This window comes from Populus nigra, chromosome 6 (assembly GCF_951802175.1).
Source record: "Populus nigra chromosome 6, ddPopNigr1.1, whole genome shotgun sequence".
NCBI classification, from domain to species: Eukaryota; Viridiplantae; Streptophyta; class Magnoliopsida; order Malpighiales; family Salicaceae; genus Populus; species Populus nigra.
The window spans coordinates 5,125,488-5,151,861 of record NC_084857.1 but is presented as its reverse complement, the minus strand read 5'-3'; the positions used below and the strand labels follow the sequence as shown (position 1 = coordinate 5,151,861).

General features: G+C 34.9%; 4 protein-coding genes across 6 annotated transcripts; 2 read left to right on the top strand and 2 right to left on the bottom strand.

The window, feature by feature from the left end:
- The first annotated feature begins 2,297 nt into the window (after nt 1-2,297).
- LOC133697678 (uncharacterized) lies at nt 2,298-5,003 on the top strand. Its single transcript, XM_062120401.1, has 5 exons — nt 2,298-3,123; nt 3,256-3,313; nt 3,407-3,490; nt 3,573-3,708; nt 4,162-5,003. The coding sequence occupies exons 1-5, from the start codon at nt 2,478-2,480 to the stop codon at nt 4,450-4,452; spliced, it is 1,215 nt and encodes a 404-aa protein (XP_061976385.1). The 5' UTR covers nt 2,298-2,477; the 3' UTR covers nt 4,453-5,003.
- Nucleotides 5,004-7,526: 2,523 nt separating this feature from the next.
- Nucleotides 7,527-11,875, bottom strand: LOC133697426 (YTH domain-containing protein ECT4-like). Of its 2 annotated transcripts, none has more exons than XM_062119961.1 (9): nt 11,439-11,875; nt 10,989-11,053; nt 10,689-10,857; nt 10,503-10,582; nt 9,803-10,264; nt 9,169-9,714; nt 8,832-9,044; nt 8,579-8,734; nt 7,527-8,105 (listed from the first exon to the last, which is right to left on the bottom strand). In XM_062119961.1, exons 1-9 carry the CDS (start codon nt 11,479-11,481, stop codon nt 8,007-8,009), a joined length of 1,833 nt encoding a protein of 610 aa, XP_061975945.1. In that variant the 5' UTR covers nt 11,482-11,875; the 3' UTR covers nt 7,527-8,006. The 2 variants fall into 2 exon arrangements, with proteins under 2 accessions (XP_061975945.1, XP_061975946.1); XM_062119962.1 differs by having other exon boundaries at nt 7,527-8,102.
- A 7,507-nt stretch (nt 11,876-19,382) lies between these two features.
- On the bottom strand, nt 19,383-21,546 carry LOC133696141 (peroxynitrite isomerase Rv2717c). Of its 2 annotated transcripts, XM_062118205.1 has the most exons (4): nt 21,247-21,545; nt 21,030-21,170; nt 20,822-20,890; nt 19,383-19,775 (listed from the first exon to the last, which is right to left on the bottom strand). In XM_062118205.1, exons 1-4 carry the CDS (start codon nt 21,406-21,408, stop codon nt 19,656-19,658), a joined length of 492 nt encoding a protein of 163 aa, XP_061974189.1. In that variant the 5' UTR covers nt 21,409-21,545; the 3' UTR covers nt 19,383-19,655. The 2 variants fall into 2 exon arrangements, with proteins under 2 accessions (XP_061974189.1, XP_061974190.1); XM_062118206.1 differs by lacking the exon at nt 20,822-20,890 and having other exon boundaries at nt 21,247-21,546.
- Nucleotides 21,547-23,011: 1,465 nt separating this feature from the next.
- Nucleotides 23,012-25,268, top strand: LOC133696737 (uncharacterized). The gene is made up of 5 exons (XM_062119013.1): nt 23,012-23,312; nt 23,673-23,975; nt 24,238-24,399; nt 24,878-24,961; nt 25,039-25,268. The coding sequence occupies exons 1-5, from the start codon at nt 23,079-23,081 to the stop codon at nt 25,144-25,146; spliced, it is 891 nt and encodes a 296-aa protein (XP_061974997.1). The 5' UTR covers nt 23,012-23,078; the 3' UTR covers nt 25,147-25,268.
- Nucleotides 25,269-26,374: the final 1,106 nt, after the last annotated feature.

Here is a 26,374-nt window from a genome sequence, read left to right as displayed (position 1 = left end):
CAGAAACGAATTATATATAATAAAAAAAGAAGGAAGATGCCACGAATGTTTGAGAAAAGGGTTTATCTGATTGCATAGCAGAAATGCAATCTCTCGCATGCATTTTTGGCAAGTGGTAACTCTTTTTCCACGTGGAATGTGGAAAAAACAGGAATAACAATCAATCGATCAACATTAAGGAATAATTGTGTTCATTTTTACTGTAACTAGAGCATAATTCTCAAAAAAAGATTAGATAGAGCATCTTTTTTATGTTCACTGCACTTAAAATAGTTAAATCATGAAAAGACTGTTCGAATCTTGGAATGTTAAGGGAGAAACAGAAACAAAGTAGGTGAGGGTTCACAGAACTTGTCTAGACAATCTTACAAGAATCTCAGAAGGGACAAGGGGGGTTAGTGAATTCAAAAAATTTGCTACATGTAATATTTGCAAAGAACAAGGCAAAGGAGACATGGCAAGATTGGATTAAAATTATAGGGCAAAGGACGGACTTGCTGTGATTTCTTTAAAAATCAGAAGAATTTGCTGTGATTTAACAATGTTATGTATCAAGTTTGACTGTCCACCGATTTAAGAGCAGGATCTTCTTAATTATTGAAAAAAAATCCCATTAAATTTGAAAACGAGTTTTCATGCAGTTCAGTTTGGTTTTAGATTGCTCTATGGGTGCACGTGACGATTGACATAGAAGATAAATGCTTGGAACTCTAATCAGCTGGTAAATGAGACATATCCCAAAACTATTATGTCTCGCTGTCTCATGAGCTGTAAAATATTTCTGGCAATCTTATGCTTGAAGGTTCAGGCTACAGAATTCTGGGTAGACAAAAGGAGTGGAGTTATATTCTTTCTTTCGGAAATAGTATAACCTGCAAGTAAGGTTTCCAGCCTTGTGATTTTGTAACAGTATTCGGAGCAGAAGAGCTCAGTTGAGGGTCCGCATTCCACAACCCGTGAAACTCAAGGATCAAAGTCATTGAGAAGTCAGGAAAGGACCCATTATCTTCGAGGCAATCAAGATTTGCTGACTACAGAGAACATAAAAGTAATTAATTCCAGCTAGCCACCAAAGTTGCCTAATAGAATGACTTATCAGCTATCAATAAAGAAATTTTCAACAGATAATGCTTCTATCAATGATAGCACTTCTTACCATAATATCATGCTGGATGAAGTGGTAGTAGCTTCCCCATGTTACAGACTTACAGTTTCATAAGAATTAAGTTAACCAAGAAATGCATGTGAAGGTCAACCTAAAAAATATGCAATCTATGGTTTTATGAAGGTTCAGAGAAAAAACTATCAGGAAAGTTTGCAGATGGGGAAACTGTAGAATTGTTGCAAAGTAAATCATAACCAAACTAGTAAGGAATCTACCGGGCTAGTGCTTGCAGGTGTTCCAGGGGTTAAGCATTTAGGTACTATAAAATGTGAAGAACAGGGGGGGGGGGGGGGATTGGGAAATTGGGTTTGACATTATTGGTGCTCTTCTTATGTTGGCAAGTATTTACTTTTGATACGCTGATGATGGAGACCTCCTAAAGGGAAACGGATGCAGTCCAATTTGACTGGAAAGCATATACGTGACAATCCACTTCAAGAATTTGCATAAACATGTGAGCTATTGTTATATTAATTTCATAAAGGTCTTGAATGGACTTCTAATCCTTTTTGTTTTTGATTGGTTACAATAGCTAAATCATAACCAAAATCAATCTCTAAAAGGTTCTTAATCTGTGCTCACAACAAAAGTTTTTTGATTTTGTGCTTATAAAACTCAAAAGGAAATCCTGCATGTTACCTTCCAATATTCACCCACCAAAACAAGGCGAGAGAGAGAGATTCCCTCCAGCTAAAAAGAATAGATCAATGATTGGTCTTTTTCTTGCATTGTTACCTTCCTTATCCACCACTCCAGCCTGATATCCTGCGAGGTGTGAGGGTCATATATGCATCGCCAATAAAGTGGCACCACTAGGGGAAGTTCCAAGAAAAAGCATTTCTGTATATTTTGCATACCATCTCAACTAACAAATCCCCCCTTGCCAGTCTCTTGATTCTATCTCCCTCTCTACCAATAACTCAGTTTCAATATAAAATAACAGCAATTAGTGATAACAATTAACAGGGAGATAGATTAATTAATCAATGCCAATTGGGCAAGTCAGATGCGTGTGTCATGATCACCCCTCGTGGCCTAGTTAACAAAAAGTAATGCCCTTCACTAGAGTTTGTATGGCAGACCCCAACCTCCCCATGTTACAATTTACACTTTATATGTCCCCACTCCTTCCCTTTTTTATAACCTCACATCCCTCCCCTTACCTCCTTCAATCTCTCATCAACTCTCCCTTTCCCTCCTTCATCAACAATCCCTCTTTGTTCCAATCTTTTCATAAGCCCTCTTGTCACATACCACTCATACTTTACACATTAACTTGGCTAAAAATCCCTGTAACACATTTTCTAGAAAAATGTGCAGCTCTAACGCTAAGGTGACCACAGGAGTTGAAATAACACCAGCAGTGGCCAGGATCAATGGCCGGCCAGTCCTTCAACCTACATGTAATCGTGTACCTACGCTTGAAAGGCATAATTCTCTAAAGAAAACAGCACTAAAGTCTCCTCCTCCTCCTCCACCGCCACTACCTCCACCAACTTCTGCTAATAAGACCAACAAGGCCTCACCTCCTTTATCCCCAAAGTCAAAGTCCCCCAGATTACCAGCTACTAAGAGAGGGAGTGATGCTGATAGCTTGAATTCAAGTTCTGATAAGGTTGTGATTCCAAGAAGCACTACAAAGACACCGATTTTAGAGAGAAAGAAGTCGAAAAGTTTCAAGGAAACTAGTGTTGGGAGTGGAGCACTTTCTTCTTCTATTGAGGCATCGTTGAGTTATTCTTCTTCTTTGATCGTTGAGGCACCAGGGAGCTTTGCTGCCGTGAGGAGAGAACAAATGGCACTCCAACATGCACAGAGAAAGATGAGAATTGCTCATTATGGAAGATCGAAGTCTTCCAGGTTTGAAGCTAAAGTTGTTCCTGTTGATTCTTCAATCAATGTGACAACAAAGACTGATGAAGAAGAAAAGAGATGCAGTTTTATCACGGCAAATTCAGGTAAGGAAAAATATGAAATGAGGTGACCAAATGTTTCTTAGGTTCCTGTGGTTGAATTTGGTGAAAATAATTTTAAACTTGAATGAGACATCCTCTAATTATGCTCCAAACTTCCGATGCTTTTGTGCTTAGATCCCATCTATGTTGCATACCATGATAAAGAATGGGGAGTTCCAGTCCATGATGACAAGTAAAGACTCTGCCTTGGCCTCTGTCCCTTATTTTCTCTGTCTCGTTCAGTTGCAAACGAATTAGTTTTTTAACATTCCTAAATTTCTTACAGGATGTTATTTGAATTGCTAGTTCTAAGCGGTGCTCAGGTTGGCTCGGATTGGACTTCAATCTTGAAGAAACGCCAAGATTTCAGGTGGGTTATTTAAAAAACAAAAATACACTGAATTCGGATTGTTTCTCAGAATTAGCAGAAGCTAATGTTTCCTCTTCTGCAGGGATGCATTTTCAGGATTCGATGCAGAAATTGTGGCCAACATTACTGAAAAACAAATGATGTCAATCAGTGCAGAATATGGGATTGAGATTAGCCGAGTCCGAGGTGTTGTGGACAACTCTAAAAGAATTCTCGAGGTAACTAATTAATCTAGCATCGAAATTCGCAAATCATTTCGTCTTTTTCATAATCCGCTCCGGTCCCTTCTTTTCATGGCACTCCTGTTGCATTTAAAAACGTATTCTTGCATTATTCGAACTTCAAAGGAACCTTTTTTATTCGGTTTTAAAAAGAACATGTTTAAGAGTTCATGATTAAGAAAAGATGCAATCTCTTGATTAATGTCAACACCTTGTTAATTAGTCTTCCCTTTTTCCTCTTTTTTTGGTGAAAAGTAGCTGGCAAGCAAGCTCCGATCCCTTCCTGCTTTTAAATTCATGGTGTGCCCCACATTTTCTGTTAATAAGCATGCAGCAAAGGGACCCGTTGTTATTTAATTAGACCTTGTTTTTTTTGAAAATTGATAGTCTCAATTGCTAAAAACCATGTGGTTGCTAATGTTTCTTGCAATAAACTTTGTGTCCTTACAGATCAAAAAGGAGTTCGGGTCATTTGACAGATACATATGGACATTTGTGAATAACAAGCCTTTCTCCAACCAATACAAATTTGGGCACAAGATTCCAGTTAAGACATCAAAATCAGAAACTATAAGCAAAGACATGGTTAGGAGGGGGTTCAGGTTTGTTGGTCCAACCATGGTTCACTCTTTCATGCAAGCTGTAGGGTTAACCAATGACCACTTGATAACCTGCCACAGGCATCTTCCATGCACCTTAATGGCAGCCCGCAGGCCTACCGAGGCACAAGCTGATCAATAGACTCAAACTGACATTAAAAGGGGGGACACAGAAAAATTAACAAGACATAAAGAATATATGCTATAATGCATGTGTAGTTAAGCTCATTCTCTAACTTGGAATGGTTGTGTATAATATTAGATAGGAAGAAATATTAAAAGGGTTTGTGACTAGTCACTTTGTGAGATGCTGTGAGATTTTTCTTTTAAATTTGTTTCTAATTACAGTTTGAGTGCGCGATGAAATCGCGCTTAGAGAGAGGAAAGGTTGGCATAGTACTGTTGTGGTGGAGGAGACAGGTAGCATGTGCAATTGGGAGGTAGTGGCATGTGTGGGTTGCCAGTCTCTTTTTATTCCATGTGACCTCTCACACTTTGCCTTATTCGAGGGGTTTTCCTTTAACAGGCTGTGTGAGATACTCGTTGAAGGAGGGTAGGGCCACCTACTATCATCCCCACCTCCCTCTCTTTCTATGTGTTTTGAGCTATAATTCTCCTGTATTTTTAACCTTTTTAGCTTCTGAGGGGATATTATACTCCAAATGTGAAATGTATCTTTGATTTGGTGTGGCATTTTCAGTGTTCTTCGATGCATTTGTCATGTGCTTCCCTTTAAAATTTATCTTTCTATAATTTCTAGCCATATATGGATTGGATGAGATATCTTCTCCATGTGCCCGCTGTCTATTTCATACGCTCTAAGTTCTATCACAGAAACGCATTTTGCTATAAAATCAGACACCAGCATAATGCAGAGAGAGAAAATACGACGTAAGATACACCAAGCCATTCTTGAATATAACAGAGGAAAATTGATGGATACAGAACAATGAGCTAGGCCCTCGTTTATTACAAGGAAAGAAGCAAGATTGTGCATGATTTTAGAGTTTCAAGCTTCAATATAAACGATAATAGACGAATTTAATGGGTTCTTGTTGAGAATCTAACTCGTTCTCTATACTCTAGCATCATATAGAAGGAGAACGATGCGTCAGTCCGCAAACATTTACCAAGAAGTCTGTAATAAAACACTTTCGCTGAAATAGTTGAATACTTTGCAATATAAACTTTAAGAAGTCAAATCGATGACTAATTCATGTGACGAGTAAGAATATGTTCGACACGATTTTTGAATTATGACATTTAAATGTTCGACACGGTTTTTGAATTATGACATTTAATTTTAAGTTATATATAATTAACTTGAGAACTTTCTGTACTCGAGATGTCATTGCATGAGAACTTCCCAGCACCATTTTTTCATAACCACCTTAGTTTCGAAAGTATAATGATCTGTTAGTTGTAATCTAAAACCACTATTTTTGTTGAGTTATAGCCCAGAATTGCTATAAAACAGTCACATCCTTCTTGAGTTGGATCTTATATAAATATAAACCACGCATGGCATTAGGTATTTATGACTATAGCAACAAGAAAAAGAAGTAGTTCTAACTTGCAAGATCATAGTATGGGATCTTCACCAGAATACGCATATACTCTGTTTCATATAGTAGTCACTGATTAGCAGCAGAAAAGATACTGGGTTTAGGCTGTAGTCGTAACTAAGTGTTCAAAGACAAAGGGTAAAGCTGAGATCAGCGAATGAGCCGCATCCCAGATAGCCAAATCTGGCTGTTCCCCAACTTGGTGAAAAGTAAACGAGTCAATAATTAAGCCAGCAGTTTCCCAATATCACAGCATACAGATTTAAGCAAGATATAAGCAATTTCTTCTGATTCCATGCATAAAATCCGTGGCCTGCAAAGACTTTGAGCAAAATTGCCCGACGAATAATGCCTGGTCACCCAAGCTTTCTACTTTGACCCACTTTGGGCAGCCACTCATGTCCAGTATGAATACCTGAAAACCAGCAGTTCTTCTACAACCATGTCTATTGCCTGGCTACAAGACTTCGGCATTCTCATGACCATTGGAATATCACCGCATGACTCAACTAGATAGCTAGTTGCATAAAATTCAAAGATTTGCCAATATCCAAACCCTTGTCCAACTTGCTGCCACTCTCCATTTCGAGGTCATATACCCTGAGTAGTCAACACATAGAAACATGCCCTTCGATATTATCATGTCTGCAGGGCAAGCGGGACAATCCTTGACGGGTTTCCAAAACAAGTCCTTCGGTCTACAAAACAAAACTGACCCCCGAACAGAAGTAGTCCTTCAACTGTAAGGAAGTCCGACGAAGGCTTGATGAACTTGAAGGCAATTTCAATAAAAACGACTCGTGACATTAAATCTCTATATTTTAGGAGTGAAATCACGTCCCCAGTGAATGGATTGTAATCGTACATGCAAATGTAATTATCCGAGATTCACTTGAACTATCCTCTAATCCAAGCCAAGCGTCATGTGGAATGACAAGTTCATAAACTTTCCGGTCTAGGAGATTAAAAAACCGACCAGCATATGGACTTTGTATCACCATAAGCAGGTGTACGAAGTTCAAGAATTCGAGGTTCTAGATCAGGAAACGCTACTATGGCAATATATATACATGACGCACAAACAACACCGAACCAGAGATTTCTTAGGCAGTAGCAGTTATATGTTGTTTGATTTATATTTTACTGGTGAGACAGCAGCTATTGCCAACACAGAAGTAGATGCGTCAAAGCTAGCTAGTTCCAGTGGAGCAGAGGCAGAAGCGGTTAGACAGGTATCACCTGCAAGTAACACCTCTACTGTTGTGAATTTAGCAGAGAAAGCTAGGCAGAGGGCTATGCTGAGACACGGTGGAGGTGGAGCTCCAACAGAGCTCTCTCCTCAAAACACTAGGCCGTGGAAGAGTTCTACGTGGTCGACCAGGACGTGGACAAACTCCTAGTCAACAGGGTTAATTAGGATTTTACATGGTTTTATTAAACCCGAGCTTGCAGACTTTTCTTTTTGGGAAATTATTCAGCTAAGTACATATGGCGAGGGAATTTAGACCGAAGCGACAGTGCACAGAATCACATAGCCCTTGGATTATTTTGTATGAATAGCAAGCGTGAATAGAAAAAAAATAACATCAATACAGAAAACTACTCGCATTTTGAGAAGGATTATCAGGTTTAGCCACCACCAGAAACACCCTTATTTCTAGTTTACAATTTCATTTTTTTTTTCTTTTTATTAATGTAATAATCAAACCTAAATAAAAGCCTACCCAACCCTTCACCACTTAGGAAACAAATCCCAAGGGCATAACCACATTAAGAATTTCCACCATTTTACAGAGGGTAGAAAACCCACAAAAGAAAGGGACAAAAAATCAAATTGAAAGGAAAAAAAAAAAAAAAAACAATAAAAGAAAACTACATAATACCCCAGTGTTAGTGGGGGGATGGGCTTTCTCATATGATACAGAAAAGGAACCACTTCGAGTGTCGCCAAGGCATCCCCTCCTTGAAAAAATTTTACTCCCAGTACCTCACAACAAAGGATCTTCGTTTTTTTTTTCCCCTGAATGTTCCCCATTCAGGTGGCTTTTGCATCAGCAGCAATGGCTGTATTTCCACAGCTCCGAATTCAACTGCTGTTTTTAGGAACAGGGTTTATCGGGATTTTAATCCGTCATTCTTTTGTGTTGTCTCCAACCCGAGTGTCCAACTTGTTTTTTGTAGCAGATATATCTATCGACTGAAAACCAGTGATCAATTCATTTGTTTTCTGCTGCCAAATAGATGAGAAAATCACAAAATTAATAAACCAACACTATATCAAATAAAAAATCATGTTAGAATAATACAACAATAAGCGAGAACATGTGAGCATGTCTGAAGGAGAGGAAAACTTGGCATGATTACACACTTTTCAAGAACAGAATAAAGCCAAATCCCAATTTCATATCTTTAATGGCATAACATTGTCCACTATCTTGTTGTATGGAGAACCATTCTTTATCCTTTAGTATTTTATGGGAAGAGAATCAAATACAGAATCTTAAGATGCAACAGCTTCACGCCATTAGCCATTGATTTTGACAGCAAATATGATTCTCAATCCTCCAAAGATTATGATGACAAGATGGTCTGGTAATGAATGCACTCACCAAAACAATTCATAAGATTTGAAGGGAGAAAAACTAAAGAGAATCAATAAACAAATACGTAATAAAAAAAAAGGAGCAACGGTAGGAAGCTAACCTGTTTGTGATCAAAATGGGATATCAATGACCTTGGTCTTCTCTCATGCATCACCTTCTGGCGACTTTCATAAAAATCGAAGTCATCCAATATTGATGTCTTTGAAACATAGTTCTTGAATATGTTCAGAATTTCAATACCTTGAGGAAATTTTACCTGAAATGGGATAGATGGTTAAAATTGGTTCAAAGAGAGCACAGAATTCTCACAAGAACAAAAGACCAGCAGCTAAAAAATGGTTAGTCAAGCACACCTCCTGTGTGTCTCGGCTATTTGTCACCGGCTTGTTCTCATTATTTTCAAGTATTATATGTCGTAGTTGCGGGTTTGGAATATCTTTAATGATATGCCACTTGACTGGGAAATAACCATTCCACTTCTCCTGTTGCCAGAAATCCATGTTTTTATTGAAATCAACACGACCAATCATTTCTGCAACTCCACAGAACTGGCCACTTGCATTTACCTAAATCAGCCAATAAAATTCAAATAGAAATGCATCAGTACATTAACACAGAGAAAATAATGGAGCACAGTAGGTAGTGCTTGAAACTCAGGTGCCAAAATTATAATAAAATTTAGGTGCGTACCGAAAAGAAAAGAAACACAGGGCAACTGCAGCCTTTCTGTGATATCTTCTGTTGCGCATCTAGATATGCACTATCCAGCCTCTTATTTCCATTAGGAGTACTGGCCCACACATTGTACTTGATGCTTTTATGAATATCATCTTCACTGTAAGATTTGATAACAAAGAAAAATGCATGATCGTAGTTGGTTGGAAAGTCAGGAAGGTTATATTGATCCCTGCTAATAACTGAAGTCACGCTGTTACTGTTTCCGTTCCCACCAGGAGCCAACGATTCAGCAGCATTACCTCCAAATGCCACAGAACCTTTTGCATTGGTTGTCCTGGGACCATGATTCTGCTCATTAAGCAATGCATCATTAATGCCATTGGTCTTGCTTCTTGTTTTCAGCTTTTCATTGCTTCCCCAACCCCTTGCATTTGCCTTAATAGTGTTATTTGGATAGAGCACTGCACCCTTCCCTGGATTATAAGATGGAAACTTTGAAAATGGAAAATACCCTTTGCCCAGTACATCTGACTGGAATGGAGAGACATGCTGTGAAGCCTGAAAGTAGAGGGAAAAAGAATCATCAAAACAATCTCTAAAGGAAAAGACACGAGGATATACTGCAAAGTATAAAGAACTGAAATACCTTGCCCGGTAATTTTAACTGGTTACGCATGCCATGACCAGATGAGACATCCAGTGCTGGAAGGGAAGTCTTAGTTTCTAACGATTTGCGTAAGTCAGAAGGCAGTGCCTTTTTTGATACAGGACCACGAGGGTTACTAGGTGAAGACCTGTTAGGTTTAGTTCTAGGAATTTCCAGAACTCCGCTGTGGCCATAATTCCCTAATGTTCCATCCCCAGCAACAGCAAAAACAGATGGGTCCCATAGGTGTGGTAAAGACTCTCCATAGGGAACAGGAGTTGGAATATATCCAGGGGAAGGAATGGATGGTTGGAACATGGAGCTTGGTGAATATGGTGATTGAGCAACAAATTGTCCATCAACGCCAATCATGCTTACAGGCACATAAGTGCCGTAAGAGCTGTAATTATGGTGTATCCCTGGCATGAAGTACATCAAAGACCCATTATCTGCTTGCATAACCTAGGGGAAGCATGCGTGAATGTCAGATAACCTGCTTGCATGATTTGATAAAAAAAACACGAATGACACATTTGTTGTCATTGAAATTATGCTTTTATGCTCAAAAGATTTCCAAAATTCAGTTAACTACCTTGACAGTGACTATCAAGCAGACAAAAATAAAAGACCTAATTAAAGAAGAAAAGGAATGATTGTTTCCATATCATTAATGACCAGTACAAAGATTAAAATTCCTTACAGGGTATTGAAGTTCTGTTCCATCACCTGCCACGCAGTATACTTGGTCATTAGACCCTCCTCCAAAAGTAGCATCATAACCTGGTAAAAAGCTACTGTGAGAAATGAAAACATTGATGCATAATCAATAGACATACACAAACAAAAACAATTGATCATACTTCTTCATATGTTGAAACGAACAGACCTGGATAGTAATATCCGTAGTAGTAGTTCTCAGCTGGATATGGCAAGGCCTGATCTGTAGTCAGGGAATCATGATCGAACACATCATCTTCTTTGACACTCCCAGTTGCATCTCCTGCCGAAGAAATACACGACGTTGCATCTGATGGGCTCCCATCCTTCGAAGGGACCTAAATTAAAATAAATAAATATATAAATAAATAAACAGATTCATAAATTAATTATTTCGATTGTTATTTATACATAAGAATTCAAATTCAATCAATGGAAACAAGGGATGAGTTTACAGGCGCTAAATTACCGTATTAGATTCGGAGAGTTCTAGAGAAGGATCAACCTTAAGATTCCTCATCATTTCTTCAATTGCTGATAATCATTAATTAAAATAAAGAAAAAAAAACAAAACAAAGTCAAAAATCAAATAATTAACCACACGGCAATAACAACCAAAACTATATAATAAAAAAATGAAAGAAAAAAAAGGTTATTGCTGTATTCAGATCTGCACAATTATTGAACACGTAAAAAGGTGAGAAAAAACACATAATATCCAGCAGGCCGGTTATTGCTGTATTCAATAAGTCTTTTAAAAACAACCAAATAACAGAAAACAAAAAAAAAAGTAAATCAAATTCATAAACTCGTTTTAATTTTTTTCTTTCTTTCCGGACAAAATTAATTAAAGTTAAGACTCATAACTCTATCAAAATCCGACGAATAATACAATACACACATACAGAGAGAGGATTACGTTTATGAGGAGCCTGTTGTTGTTGTTGTTGTTGTTGAGCCATAAAAACTGAAGTCAATAGTAGGAGCAGTGAAGCAGAAGGTTCCAAACACGGTCTTAAAAAGGCAAGGCAGCCTCTTCCTATATCAGAGATCCTAAAGTGGAAAAAAGAAAGAAAGACAGAAACAAATTGAAAAGATAGCGAATAAATCGAAGGACCGGAGAACGCGTTGTGTTGTTCGAACGAACTCTGATTTTTGGATATTTTTACTGGCCGGAAATATCGGGATTATGATTGTACTCTGATTCCGCTTTTTGCAGAGCAGGCCCGAAATATCGGACACCAAAGATACACTGTAATAATACTGGGAGAGAGTGTTACTGAAATGGTGTGTTTTTCCTGTGATGATTGATTGCTTGCTTGAAGGGGGGAGGAAGGCGAAATGAGGGGAGAGGGAAATGCTTTCAGGAGTATTAGTAAGGGAAAGGGACGGCGGAGAGGATGACACGTCAGTTATAGGTCAGATAGATCGAATGGACGGCTCTTTTTATTTTAGTATTTTTAATAACAATTGTTATTTTTAATATGCTATTATTTCATTTTATACATGTTATTTTATTTATAAAAAATTGTCATTTACCTGTTTTTAATTTTTTATTTGAAAAAAAGGACTATTGAGGCTTTTTATTATTATTATTATTATTATTATTATTATTGCCGTGTTGTGATCATATTTGTCATCTTTTCTGTTTGGACCCTGCCATTCGAGGGTGCGAACACGATTGTTGAGAGGCACTCTATGCTCTCCCCCACTCAGTTATTTTCCTTGTTTTACATGCTCGTTAAGCGTTCAGCCTGCTTCCGCTGTGGGCAAAGTTTGAATCTAGATATTTACAAGATATTATATTAATTTAAGTTTTGAAGTGCTTTTTTTATTTTTTTCCAGTGGGTTCATCAAATTATCCATGTTCAATTTTATCAACTTATAAAAATCACTTTTAATCTTCTTACTGGAGATATTTTTCAGCTTCATCAATTAGTCTAGTGAATGAAAACCGAGCAAAAAAACAATTTATTCTTATTTGTTTCTCCATAATTTTTGTCATGATTGATACATAATATTAATATTTATAATTACACCAATAATATACTAGTGGTTGCACCTATGACTATACTTAACGGCTATGCTTATAGCGATGCCACAAGACTACATCCACAAATAATTTTTACAGCGGCCTATATACAAAAAATAATATTGTTGTAATTGTTTCCATCCCCATTCTTGTTAATTCAAGTCTTCCAAACATAATATATAAAAAACTACATGAGATCTTTATAATATATACATTTTCATAAATATATCTATAAATATCCTAGATATTTATAAAAAACATTGTATTAAATATTTTATAACTTATATATTTGTGAAATATTTATATGAAATATTTTTTTAAAATAAGTCTGTATAAGTTCATCTCTCTGCAAACATTAAAAAAGATCGTAGCTTATATTTCTAGTGCTTTATCTTTCTTAACTTTAGGTCTAACAAAACACATGTATAATACGACTAAGAAACATTCAATTCTATTAAATGTTCATTATTCCCAACACATGTACAAATATTATATTGGTTTCAAGCTTTGTAGTGTTTTTCTTACATGTATTGCCAGGTCATCAATTTTTCCAGGCCTAATTTTATCGGCCTATAAAAAACATTAAGTGGATATTTTAAAGCCTCGTGCCTAAAATGGCAAGGAAAATAAGCAGGTACCATGTATTTGAATGACATCTTACGAGTGGCGGCAGGACATGCCGTTAATTAATTAACAGTGTTCCTAGTCCTGAGCTGACGTGGAGAGCAAATATCATGCTTTAAAAAAAAAAGTTATAATAGTTTTTTAACAAAGAAATAATTTATGAATAAAATTTGAGTTATTTAAGTTTTTATTGTTTTTTTTTATATTGAATATAAATACTCTTTTTCTGTACACTTTACAACAAGCTTCTTGAGATAAGCAAGAATTCTTTATTCAAAATATTAAATTTGTTATTAGATTGTAATGATTAGAGACTAATAACAAAAATTTATTAGTTTTTATATAAAGGTTATCACGCCTAAAATTTTAAAAGTTTAATCAATCAATAAAAAATTGATAAATTTAAATATTTAAATATTTAGTGTTTAACATACCTATTCATAACAAGATAAAATCATATATATATATATATATGAAAAGCATGGAATAATAAATTTCATTATATTTTTAGTGTATTTGATATTGTGGTAACTGTAATTTTTTAAATTATTTTTTTGTTTAAAATAATATTTTTTTAAAAATATTATAATACCAACACAAGATATACAAATACATTTTAAAAAATAATTTTAAACAAATAAAAAAAATAAATTATTGATTAACAGTGTTAAGGTGCATGTTTATCCATTCTACTCCTAGCATAGCACAGGGTAAACTTTTGTCTTTATCAATTTTATATTTTGCTCTACAAGTTCAGAAATTGATAGAAATGAAATCCCCGTCTTCTCAAATAAAACTTAATTTCATCAACAAATTTTATGTTTTCTCGTAATTTTATTTTGTTTGTAAATATAATTATAATTATTTTTTATTTAAAAATATATATTTTTATTTTTTAAAAAATATATTTGATATCAATACATCAAAATAATCTAATAATAATAATAAAATATTAATTTAAAATAAAAAGAATACAAGAATAAAGGACAAATAAAACTGACCAGTTGGGTAATTCACTGATGTCTTAATTGCCCTTATATTCAAAGGGGAAAGCAGCCAGATAAACCTTACCTGCACGTGTTGATGAATTTCATTCGTACGTGTTGACCGGGATGAATAGTTGCATAGGCAACGGTACAAGGGCATCTGCATCTCCAAGGATGTGATAAATGAAAAGTAAAAAATAAAAAAAAATATCAATTTAATTTTTCAATGTTTGTTTTATATGTTTCAAGAGAAATAATATTCTTTGCAAAAATATAAAAATCCTACAAAATACTATTAATTTTTACTAATTTTTTTAGATTTATGTTTGTTTTTTTTATTTTACTTTTTATAAAAGTATTTTGGTTTTATAATTCATGTCATGAGTTTAATGAGTTCATTTAAATTATTATTTTTTAATTTTATTATTTAATATTAAATTAATTGAGAATCATTCTAGTTATTTTTAAACTATTTTATATCAAATTATTAAAATAATTATGTATCAAATATATTAAAATATAATTTATATTTCTAAATGACTTTTTACCTTTGAAGTGTACATAAGCAGAAAAGTAAGCATCTTCAATAAAATAAAACTATATATTTAGAAAAGTCAAATTGATAATTTGATTTTTAGAATAATGTAAATATGGTGTTTTTCATACATGCTTTCCAATGAAAAGATATTTAGAAAAATCAATTATATTTTAATATATTTAATACAAATAAAACTATTTATTAATTATAATTAATACTAATATACACAACTCCAATCAAGACTAATGTTTTGCATAAAAATATATGTACCAAATTTTGAACACTCTTGACCAATATACACGAATAGCTTAATTTACAACATAAAAATATTATTTTAGCTTTCTAATATGGGCTCTTGGAGCTGCAAAATCCTTTTAGTTTTAATTTAGCTTTTTCCTAAGAGATATTCCTATTACCAGTTTAACTCCGCTCTTTTAAATAGCATCTCCTCGTCACTATGAAAGCCCAAAACCGAAAGGAGATTTTCTTTTGTTTTCAACCCAGTGAGTTTCGAGAGCGGTAGATTTGTTTTTCCTTTCCTTTTTTTTTATGTTTTTCAAAGTGTGTTTTATTTTAAAAAATAAAATAAAGATTTTTAGTATTTTTTTAAAAAATTTTGATTTACTGATATTAAAAAATATTTTTAAGTAAAAAAATCACTATACGTACATCATAGTTCCAAGAACACTAGATACGGCAATTTTCAAACATCGTATTACAACGAACAAAACAAAACCACACGGTGCTGTCGTAAAAGGAATTTTTTTTCCCATTTAGCAACTTGAATACAACTCTTTGGATGCGTGCATAATGGTTCCTTCACTAGTTGCATGATGTAAGCATTTCCCTACACACACACACACACACACACACACACACACACACACTCATCAATCCGACGGCTGGGATAATATACTAACAAGATAAGCAATTTGGAATTCCACATCCTGTAATGATGCTTTTGCACGTGAAAGGGAACAAAATAAATAGAAGGGTCAGCTCCAAAAACTCTTCCCACTATACCGGCCGGTAGTCTCAATCTTGTCAATATTTTTTTTTATCATTTCCATTTTTTAAATTTAAAAATAAATATATAATTATTTTTTAATTAGGATATTTTCAAATAAACCACGGGACAAAAGGAGGTCCTAGAAGGAGAGAAAAATCGAGACCAGCTTTATTAGGTTTCCTTGGCGGGCAAGTCTTGCCAGCCATCCATTTCTCTCATTAAAACAAAAAAACATCCAGTTTTTTTTTTTTTATTATTACGACGGTTCCGTTGTTAGGAGAGCATGAGCTGCCACGTTTGACCCCTACAATGGCTGCACGTGTCAGGCCTTTGCGATCCTCCATCATCGAATTGGACAACCATTCTTAGTATTTCTTTTTCTTTTTCTTTTTTTTAAAAAAATCAGAAATTATGCTGTTTGAAAGAGCATGATTATTTAAGATTTTGTTTTTAAAAACAACGTAGTCTTTGTATTGAAAAAAAAACTGAGTTGCGTCATCTAAAAATACAATCTATAAATTAAGTTGTTTTCAACGAAACATTAAATGGATTATGCTGTTGCCAACGCAATACATGGATTTGTAATATTTTTTCATATATTCCTTAACTAAGCTAATTTGTCAAAAAATATTTCCAGAAATATTCCCCGGAGGACACAACATTTTATTGATCCCAAACAAGAGAAGCAAATTGAAAACGTGTATTAGAGTGGTATGTTAGTTTTTGTAGTAAAAAAAAAACATTTTTGAAAATGTTTGAAAATTTTTGTTTTATTTTTCTATATTTTTAGATCATGACACCTCTCCTTTCATCCAACGTCGGTATTATTTCTCATATCATCCGCTTATCAGAGCACGTAGATACGAAATCATACATGCATATATTTACGTCAGCCCTCCTCACTATTGGATCATGGGCCGGCGTCTTATTAGAATTCATGAATTCTATCATTATTTTTTTATTATGTTTGAATTTGCTTTCGTGTATTTTTATTAATTTTATAAATTTTAAAATAATAATTATATAAACCTTTTATAATTTTAATATTTATAAAATTTAAACACCAACAAACCTTGAAATCTAACTAATTAAATTATAACCCTCAAGGTGTTTTTTATTTGTCTTCTTTTGGAAAGAGAGGAGCTTAACTTTCAGTATGACTGACTCTCTCGATTACCCCGCCTTGCAGTTTGCTAATTACTCGCTAATAACCTTACACGTGTTAGGTTGTGGATAGCGTTAGGGGAAACTAGTTTGATCTTCCAACCTACGCGGCGGGTAAGAGTATGTGTTAATGTCATGGATATTATTTTTTTTCAAATATCATGTTTTTTTTAATTAAAAAACATATACGTGCTGTTTTTTTTAATCTTAATTTTTTTATTCTTATTTCCTGAAGGTTTTTTCTTTAACTGATAACAAATTAATTTTATTTTTATAAATACATTATATATGAATATAAAAACTATATAAAAAACTAAAAATAAATTAAAACAATCTCTTTGAAAGACTGTCACATAATAAAAAACAATAACTAGTAATTAAAAAGTACACACTAAACAATCTTTTTAAGAAAATAGAAGAGAGGGTGCTATTTTCTCTGGTGAATTGGTAGTGATATTTTTGGAGGATTTAAAGTTAGTTTGATGTTGTATGCATCACTTGATATATTCAGAGCTGATCAACTTCATAATTCATCTTCTTTCTTTGGTCGGGGTCCTATCCTTTCGAGTGAATGCAATGTTTTTGATTTTGTTAGTGCCATTTGTTAATGCCTGCCTCTACACTAGCTATTTGGAAGCTCGCGTGGCAGTAGTGAAAATCAGCAGAGTATGTGTGCGGTAACACACAACAGCTAGCACAGCAGCATAATACTAACGAGAGTTGAGACTTGGGCGAGAATTATCCAAAACTCGACGAAACAGTGCTGGGATGACACAATGGAAAATTCAGTAGCACTGATGAGATCGACAACGTCGAGGAATTCAGCAGCGTCGATGAAATCAATATCAGGTGCTGACGATAAGTCTGGACAATAGGCAATCCAAGACTTGACATAAACACTACTGATATGAATGGCAACATGCATCGACAGTGGCATCGTGCATGAACCTTGGCAGATTCGGCAGGGAATGGTTGATGTTTGGCAATGAATCCTAACTTAGACAACGGACGGTCCAAGGCATGCGAGGCAGTTACGCTGGCAGCACGTGTGCTGGCAATGGGCAGTTGACTTGTGTGAGAACATGCCAATGTAGTTGCAGTAGTTTTGGGAGCAGTTATCGATAGTTGCGACAGTTTTTTATATGAAAAAGAAGTGGCCAAAACATGGCATAATGGGTGCTCCAGCTGTGCAGGAAGTTAGAGATAGTTTCTTTATGTAACTTTCATTATTTTGTAAATAAATAAACTGTAAAATATGTAGCATGCAGAGAATGGAAATGGACATAGCACATAAGAAGGACTTTGTGTAATCCTTTAATTGAGTTAATGAAAAGGTTGAGACTCGTTCCTGTAATCTGTTGTGTTGTTCATTCTGTTTATATTTATTAGTGTATTACTTGTGATATTGAAAGAGTGTGGGGATTTTTTGGATTTGTGAAACAAACTAGTTGTAGACAAAATATAAATAAATCTGTGAAGAAAAGGCTGAATTTAGCAAAACTAGATTACCACACGAGGTCTGTTTTTGGGATGAAAAATTGATGCTGTGACAGCATGTTAGCTAGCTTTACTATTCTTCCGCACAGAGGACAAGTCAAACCTTAGAACCGTAACTAAGATTTCTAAAAACTTGCGATATCATTCTCCTGTTTAATAGGCTTGTTTTCCTGAGTGTATAATTACTTGTGTAATCAAAGGCAACACTGTATTTGAATGGAAGGAAATATATTTCGAGTGATTATCTAATTTTCTTTTTTATGTCGCGTTATGTCGCGTGACTGTTTAAGATTATAGTAGCGGTTTAAAGTATTTTTTATTTAAAAATATATCAATATATATATATTTTTATTTTTAAAAAATTATTTTTAATATTAACATATTAAAATAATCTAAAATTAAAAAAATTATTTTAAACAAAAAAAATAAAATTTCAAAATTTTTAAAAGTACGATTTCCACTGCTTCTATACACACCTAAACTTGTTTACACGAAGTATGATCAGTATTTGCCTAATTTCTAGTGAATAGAGAAGGGACCGGATCTTGAAGTCACTTGCATTTTCGATTGGTGAGCTTTCTTAGTTTGGTAACAAGCTAAGGAACATCATGACTGCCAATGATTTATGTTCGCATGTTTTGCTTGTTCCATGTCAGTGTTCCTCGGCTTTGTTTAATGACACTTTTGGAGTTTATTTGTTCTGTTTAAAAGCCAATCTAAATCAAACGTGCATGGTGAAAAATGGGCTGTGCCGTGGCAGATTCTAGATGCCATCGAACAGGCATCAAGGATGCGATGCAATGATGGATCACTGCATCGCCCTTGTGGTTTTTATAAGGAAGATAACCTTATGCCTTGTGGAAACTCACAAATCAATGTTCATGTTTTTTTTTAAAGAAAAGAAATTCGGACCATCTTAAATTTTGAAAGGATGAGAGAACGAGCAGGAGTTGTTTGCAGAAAAGGGGAAAAAGAAAAAAAGACTCGCGTGGGAAATATTAAAGTTCACAGTATGCACAAATCAAAGACACGCTTTAAAATCATATACAGAGCACAAGTCTGTCTGAAATAAAACGATCACATGTTCATTAATACATCATTGTCAGGAAACTCAATTAAGGATTTTACTGTCTGCTGACAAACAAGCAACTCCAACAATAATTTACAAGACGGCACTTTGTGCATTTAACAATTGCTTGCAAGGATTTAGCAGCTGCAAGCATCAAGATCAGCCAAGATGCATGCTACTTTATATTCTCTGCCAATTTTAAATAGGCATGAAACTGTTAGAGCTTCTTGAGCAAAGCTTTCAGATGTGGCTGAATACCAGTTAGGTTGGTAGCCATTTGAACCACATATGATAAATCTCCATTCACCAATTCAAAATCTCGTGATATCTCCTTCACCTGCCAAAGAAAAACGAAGGTGATTTGCAATCGCTTGCAATAAAAAATGAACAGATTTGTTTTAAAACAGAATCCACACAGTGCTAAATAAAAAGAACACAGACAATTTTATTTTTTATGCTTCTTTAAAGACATTGCTTTATAATCCTCCTATATTCTTTTAAGATAAAAACATACAACATTTGCATAATTCCTCCTTTCTTCAATGGGAAAAACTATGTTTCTAAATCTCTAGTATTCAATTCTAGTTGTAACCCTGTATGGATTGTTGTAATTCTGTTCAACCTGTACAAGCTAAAATCCTCATCCTTGTAATATAATTACCATCAATATAAATGAATAAGCTTAGGATTACCATTACTAGAATAGTGACCCATGAATCCCTATCTATAGATTTTTCTTTTGCTCGTGGCATGCAACAGACTGTCCTCGCCTCTCATGCCGAACCATGGACAGTGAAATCAAAAAACTGGCAAATGGTTACATTGCTCAATGACAGCATGCTTGTGTGGTATGGGAATTCAAGTAAAGGCTTCTCTAATATCTATGCTGAAATTTGAAAATCAAATGCACAAATTTGAGGTAGCTTTCGTCTAATGGTCAAGAGAATGAGGTCTAAACTTACCATGACAAAAACATTCTACCATCCAAGGTATAAAATCAGCTAATGTTTGCCTAAATTGAAGCTCCTGTGCATCACAGAACAAGTCTACTGGCATATAATTTGAAATAAAAATGAATCTGGTTTTGTCTTTAGGATCATGAACCAACTAATTATCAAGAATGCAGCCAGCTAGTTATTTTCCAAATAACCATTCCCAAATCCCAACTTAATTTTGTATACAGAAACAGAAAATTGGCAATGGTAATGGATACAGTGCCCTCTTTGCAGTACTAACGGCAACAGAAAAGAGAGTTCTATGCTTCATCGACCAATAGAGAAGCATTCTTTAACTAGTAATGTAAAGTTATACAAAGGTTAAGGTTGAGGATGCAAATAACCCATCGAACAAACAATATGAATGGTCGTGAAAAAGAAAAATCACCTTAGAAGCATTGCCTACCAATTGACTCTGAAGCTTGATCGTCTTATCTTGTGTATTATAAGTCCCTTTCTAAAAACAAATTACCAGAATATAATTCACCTGATACCAGTAATTAAGATAGGAAGCCAAAAAAGAGAAGATCCAATATAGTTTTCATCGTAAAAAATAAGGCATGAAAGTGAGAAAATTAAAAAAAAAAAAAAAAAACCTGGACTTCAACGATGCCAGTGCTCTGAGCAATGACAACTTCAATGGTACCATCAGGCTTGGGTCTCCAGTAACCACTCTCGGCATGCATAGGCTCTCCAGAATTGAGTTTCCAAGTCTTTTGATTATAAGCTATCACAGGCTACAAGAGAAACCCTACTCAGTATTAGCTGATGATCAAACTCAAAACTAAGGGGAAAGAAATATTGAAGCCATACCTTGCCAGGATTGGAAGAGAAATGGAGCTCTTCTCCATAAGAGAAAGAGTTGATAGTGGGATAGCCACCTTCTCCTTGGCCCCTCCATGTCCCCAGCAGATATGAGAGCGGCACGATTACTGGATGCACAGCTGCTGCTGACGGTGGCGTGACAGAGTCCATCCTCTACTACAGCTACCGATCTTGATTTCTCTACCAAAGACTTTATTTTTGATTCAAGACCTTTTTAACTCTGGGTTGCAGTGGACAAGGTTATCGGCAGGCAAGGAGTGCCAGGCTGCTCTGCTACCCCTGCCTTCAGCTGTCTCCTCTAGCATGGTCATGGATGGGCTGTATGAGGCCCGAATCAAAGCGGGTTTGAACCAAGTGGATTAGCCCTCTTTTCGGCCCAATGTCTTCCGTACCTTTATGGCCCAACATTCTTTGCCCCATAGAGTTTTTAGTAATTTTCACTACTGCTTTGTTCGATAGAAAGAGAGGGAAGCGCGCAAAAAACCAAACTTGTTTTGTTTTGTATACTTTTCAGAGACTTTGTAAAATTCCGTCTTTTAACTAAAACAGGAGGGAGGCAGTAAAAGATATTTTCCAGGTTTAGTTCGACCGTGTCAGAAAACGAGATGGCGAAAGATCGATGAAAAGTCAACGGCGTTTGTATTGATTTTTTTTTAAAAAAAAATTTTGTAGATTCTTTTTTAATTCTTTATGTCTTTTTTTTAAAAAAAAAAAACTGTTTGTATTGATTTATTTATTTATTTTTGTTCTTAGAGTGATTGAAATGTGAGGGTTTTGCTAATTTAGTGGCTAGTTGGTTCTCTTTCTGAAGTGATAGAAAAATTGAAATGTAAGGCTTCACTTAATTATTAATTATTATATAATCGAGGGATTGATTTGAGATTTCGAAAAATTATTTGGAGTTGAAAGTGGCATGTTATAGACACGTGAAGATTAAACACAATTGTAGATTACGTGGAGGAGTGTTTGGAAACATGTGAATTCATGTTTTTTAATTTTTTTTTTGTGAAAAATTAATTTTTTTTTTGTATATTTTAGACCATTTTGATGTACTAATTTTAAAAATAATTTTTAAAAAATAAAAAAATTATTTTAATACATTTCGACATGAATTCTTTTTTAAAAAATAATCGTAATTACACTTCCAAACATGCTTTTATATTAAGAAATTTTGATTATTGTATTGTTTTTTTAAAGACTGAAATAAAGTAAATTCATAGTTTGGGATTAATTTGAGATTTCTCCAATTCCTCTATCCTACTTTATATTTAAAGAAAAAAAATAGACAGTTAAAATGTGTGTAATTTAAGTTATGAAATTAAATTTAAGATTTTAAAGTTATCAAAAACATGTGGTTGAGTCTATAATTTGAGATTATTTATTATTTATAAAAATAATAAATACTGTAACAAACAATACTTTATATATATATATTATTGGGTATAAAAGAACCGAAAGAAAATATCATTTGCAATTAAATATTAATTTTTGATAAATTAAGATGCTAGGTAGTTTCTTTTTCACTTAAAAGGAGATAAATATTATTTTAAAAATTATACTATAATTATAAATGATATTTAAACTATTAATTAAATTAAATTAAATTGATAGCTTAATTTAAAACGTTCAAAGCATAATCCATTGAAACTAGGAGTAGAATAAAAAACAAGGCAAGGGTAAAAGTGTAAAAGGACACTGACCCACAAATAAAACTCAAAGTTAATTTTCAAAGCTTTGCACATTTTCAGTTGACCATTCGTTTCAGCTTCGTCTCCAAAACAGAAGAACTTCCTTTTTAACTCCACAGAATCACTTCACAAATGGGAAAGAAATTTGTGAAATACTTTGTGGTGGACGCATTCACTGACTCGGCTTTCAAGGGTAACCCAGCTGCTGTATGTTTTTTAGAATCTGAAAAGGATGAAAAATGGCTACAAGCTGTGGCGGCTGAGTTCAATATCTCCCAGACAGGTTACTTGACACCAATCACTACTGATGTTGCTGTCACTTCCAATCCTAGGTTCCGTCTTAGATGGTTCACTCCTGTTGCCGAGGTCAACACTTCTTTTTTCTTGTTAGTTTTTTTTTTAAAATGTATTTTCAACTAGTAAGTGATTGCTCTTTTTGTGGGTGATTAATTTTTATTGTCGTTAGGAGTGTAAACTACTTCTGGATCAATCGGGTGGCGTGGTTTTGAATATTTTTGGCCAATTCGATGGTTTCATTCATTTACATGGAAGACACTAACAAGTTCATTACTTTTTAATGGCCCTTAAACAAACAACAATTTTTAGCTACAATTTTACTAACTGTATTGTACTGTATGACAAATGCAAGTTTTCCTGTTTGTATTTTGCTGTGGATGATTTATAATAAAGAGGGATTCTGAATTATTATCCTTTCCCCATTCACAGGTTAAGCTTTGTGGCCATGCAACATTAGCTGCTTCACACGCACTATTTTCAAATGGCTTGGTCAATTCTGACATTATTGAATTTGACACGCTATCTGGGATCCTAACTGCTAAGAAAGTTCCTGAAAGTATCAACCCTGAGAATGTCTCGAATGGTGAAGCAAAAGAGAGCTTTCTCATTGAATTAGATTTCCCAATTGTCCCAACGACGGAGTTCTCGATAGACGCCGTGTCGATTTCTAAGGCACTGAATTCTGCTCCAATAATTGATCTCAAGAAGACTACAACCTTCGGTGACCTCTTCGTAATACCGCCAATTCCCTTTCTATTTAATGTTTTGTTATTTACATTTTTATACTTCCGTTTGCAACTCTTATTCGTTATGTTCTCACATAAATTTGCAACTAAGCACTGACCTTACTTTAAAAGAGTAATGTTTTGTTAGCATGAATGGCTCGAACCTTCCATGTATGTCATTTTTTGTATCCGGATATGATACCATATGTATTCGGTTGAATGTTGAGTTCATTTGTGTACCAAAAATAATAGCCTGTCCTTTTTTGCAGGTTGTCTTGCCGTCTGGTAAAGATGTTGCAGAAATAAATCCAGAATTTGGCGAGATACTTAAATGTCCTGGAAGGGGGGTAATTGTTTCTGGAGTTGCTCCACCAGAGTCTGGATTTGATTTTTATAGCCGTTTCTTCTGCCCAAAACTTGGGATTAATGAGGTAATTTTATTGGCATTTTGTCTCATTCATCAGAATGCTCTTCAGACTTCTAATTCTAAATACCCTCCATTGCAGTAAAGATATTCCTAATTGATTGAAGTAATTGAAAGAAGTTCCTGACATTAAATATCAGGCCTTCACCAAATCTGATGAGTATTATACCTGCAAATTGAATAGAACATGATGGCCAAAATGTTAAGGATGCTGACAGCTAAATTCTTTCATCCGCTTTGTATGCTTTACCACCTTAAAGACTGTCCTGAATCTAGGTTACCTGACCAGCATCAATTTTGATACCTTAATGGATAAACCCACCTGATTTGTCTTCTTTTGCTGAATCCCTTCATTGCTGAATGTTGTTGGTCCAGAAACACTGAATTTTCAGTAACTGAAAATAGACGGTGAAACTTTGACCGCTCTCGCTAAATAAAACTGTATCTGTGAATACTTCCTCATTTTACAAGTTTGAATTCTTCAGGATCCTGTTTGTGGGAGTGCACATTGTGCGTTAGCACCTTATTGGAGCAAGAAACTTGGAAAGTGTGATTTTATGGCATATCAGGTAGTCCCTCCCCTTCCTCTCTCAAAGATAGTAGTCTTAGAAAATCATACATTGCTTACTTTGTTTATCTTCTTCAGGCATCTCCTAGGACTGGGATATTGGACATCCACGTAGATGAGCAGAACCAGAGAGTGTTGCTGCGGGGGAAAGCTGTTACTGTGATGGAAGGCTCTGTACTGGTTTAGATTTGATGTTGGATTCCGTTGTGCATGTATGAGAAAATAAATGACAATTATTGAATTGCATATTTCCTTTGTATTTCAATTACAACTTTTGATTTGAAAACTTGTATGGTGCCTTTTCACTACACACTTATTTTCTCCTGAAGTTTGCCCTGGGTGCCCTTCAACTTATTAAATGAATCATCAGCTAATATCTTGTTTGTTATCACACCTTAAAAAATTCATTAATTCTGGTATCACCAATTGATTTTGGAAATTATACTTCGTTATTAATGGATTAAATCCGTTTGACTGTTGTAGATTTCTTAACAAATCCGGAACATTGGTTGCATGATAATGGCTTGATCTTGCTGGAATTTGATTCCCGAGAAACTAATAAAAGAGTTGAACGTTGTCCAAATTTCCAGGCATAAAAAATTATCATTGAAGGCTTTCATCATTCTAATGAAAGATTTGGCAGAAGGCATTCATCTTCATAGAAAAATTTAGAGGAATTTTTTTATTTTATTTGAAACGTATCTGATTAGTTAACGTCTTACATGTCTGCACTACAATATTTGAGCAATCCAGCATCATGAACGCATATAGCTGCACCATAAATACTCGCATGACACTGATTCTGTATTTATTTCTACATTTACATAGAGATCTTTATATGCAAATAAATGTCACCGCGTCCCCCCTGGTTTTTCAAGACATCTCTATATATCAGCCTTCTGAACAAAGAATAAAACGCACTCTCTGGGGGCGACGGGACAAGTAACTAACTCGCAACTTTTGTCTGTTAAGGACTACAGAAAATTTCCTATGGAACGTGAGCCGTTTGCGCCTTCAGTTGCTCCTCAGGTATTACAAAGAATGTCCAATGAAACCACTCTCGGCATGCATAGGCTCTCCAGAATTGAGTTTCCAAGTCTTTTGATTATAAGCTATCACAGGCTACAAGAGAAACCCTACTCAGTATTTGCTGATGGTCAAAGTCAAAACTAAGGGGAAAGAAATATTGAAGCTATACCTTGCCAGGATTGGAAGAGAAATGGAGCTCTTCTCCATAAGAGAAAGAGTTGATGGTGGGATAGCCACCTTCTCCTTGGCCCCTACATGTCCCCAGCAGATATGAGAGCGGCACGATTACTGGATGCACAGCTGCTGCTGACGGTGGCGTGACAGAGTCCATCCTCTACTACAGCTACCGTTCTTGATTTCTCTACCAAAGACTTCATTTTTGATT

Excerpts from the sequence above, each read along its gene's own strand:
- LOC133697678 (XM_062120401.1), top strand. The coding sequence starts at position 2,478 with ATGTGCAGCTCTAACGCTAAGGTGACCACAGGAGTTGAAATAACACCA. Across the intron at positions 3,491-3,572 it reads AAGAAACGCCAAGATTTCAG|GGATGCATTTTCAGGATTCG; the intron begins GTGGGTTATTTA and ends CCTCTTCTGCAG. Across the intron at positions 3,709-4,161 it reads ACTCTAAAAGAATTCTCGAG|ATCAAAAAGGAGTTCGGGTC; the intron begins GTAACTAATTAA and ends GTGTCCTTACAG.
- LOC133697426 (XM_062119961.1), bottom strand. The coding sequence starts at position 11,481 with ATGGCTCAACAACAACAACAACAACAACAGGCTCCTCATAAAC. Across the intron at positions 10,265-10,502 it reads GAACAGAACTTCAATACCCT|GTTATGCAAGCAGATAATGG; the intron begins GTAAGGAATTTT and ends TGCTTCCCCTAG. Across the intron at positions 8,106-8,578 it reads CCCATTTTGATCACAAACAG|CAGAAAACAAATGAATTGAT; the intron begins GTTAGCTTCCTA and ends TCTATTTGGCAG.
- LOC133696141 (XM_062118205.1), bottom strand. The coding sequence starts at position 21,408 with ATGGACTCTGTCACGCCACCGTCAGCAGCAGCTGTGCATCCAGTAATC. Across the intron at positions 20,891-21,029 it reads CTGGCATCGTTGAAGTCCAG|AAAGGGACTTATAATACACA; the intron begins GTTTTTTTTTTT and ends ATTTGTTTTTAG. Across the intron at positions 19,776-20,821 it reads TGGTAGGCAATGCTTCTAAG|GTGAAGGAGATATCACGAGA; the intron begins GTGATTTTTCTT and ends TTTCTTTGGCAG.
- LOC133696737 (XM_062119013.1), top strand. The coding sequence starts at position 23,079 with ATGGGAAAGAAATTTGTGAAATACTTTGTGGTGGACGCATTCACTGAC. Across the intron at positions 23,313-23,672 it reads GGTTCACTCCTGTTGCCGAG|GTTAAGCTTTGTGGCCATGC; the intron begins GTCAACACTTCT and ends CCCCATTCACAG. Across the intron at positions 23,976-24,237 it reads CAACCTTCGGTGACCTCTTC|GTTGTCTTGCCGTCTGGTAA; the intron begins GTAATACCGCCA and ends CCTTTTTTGCAG.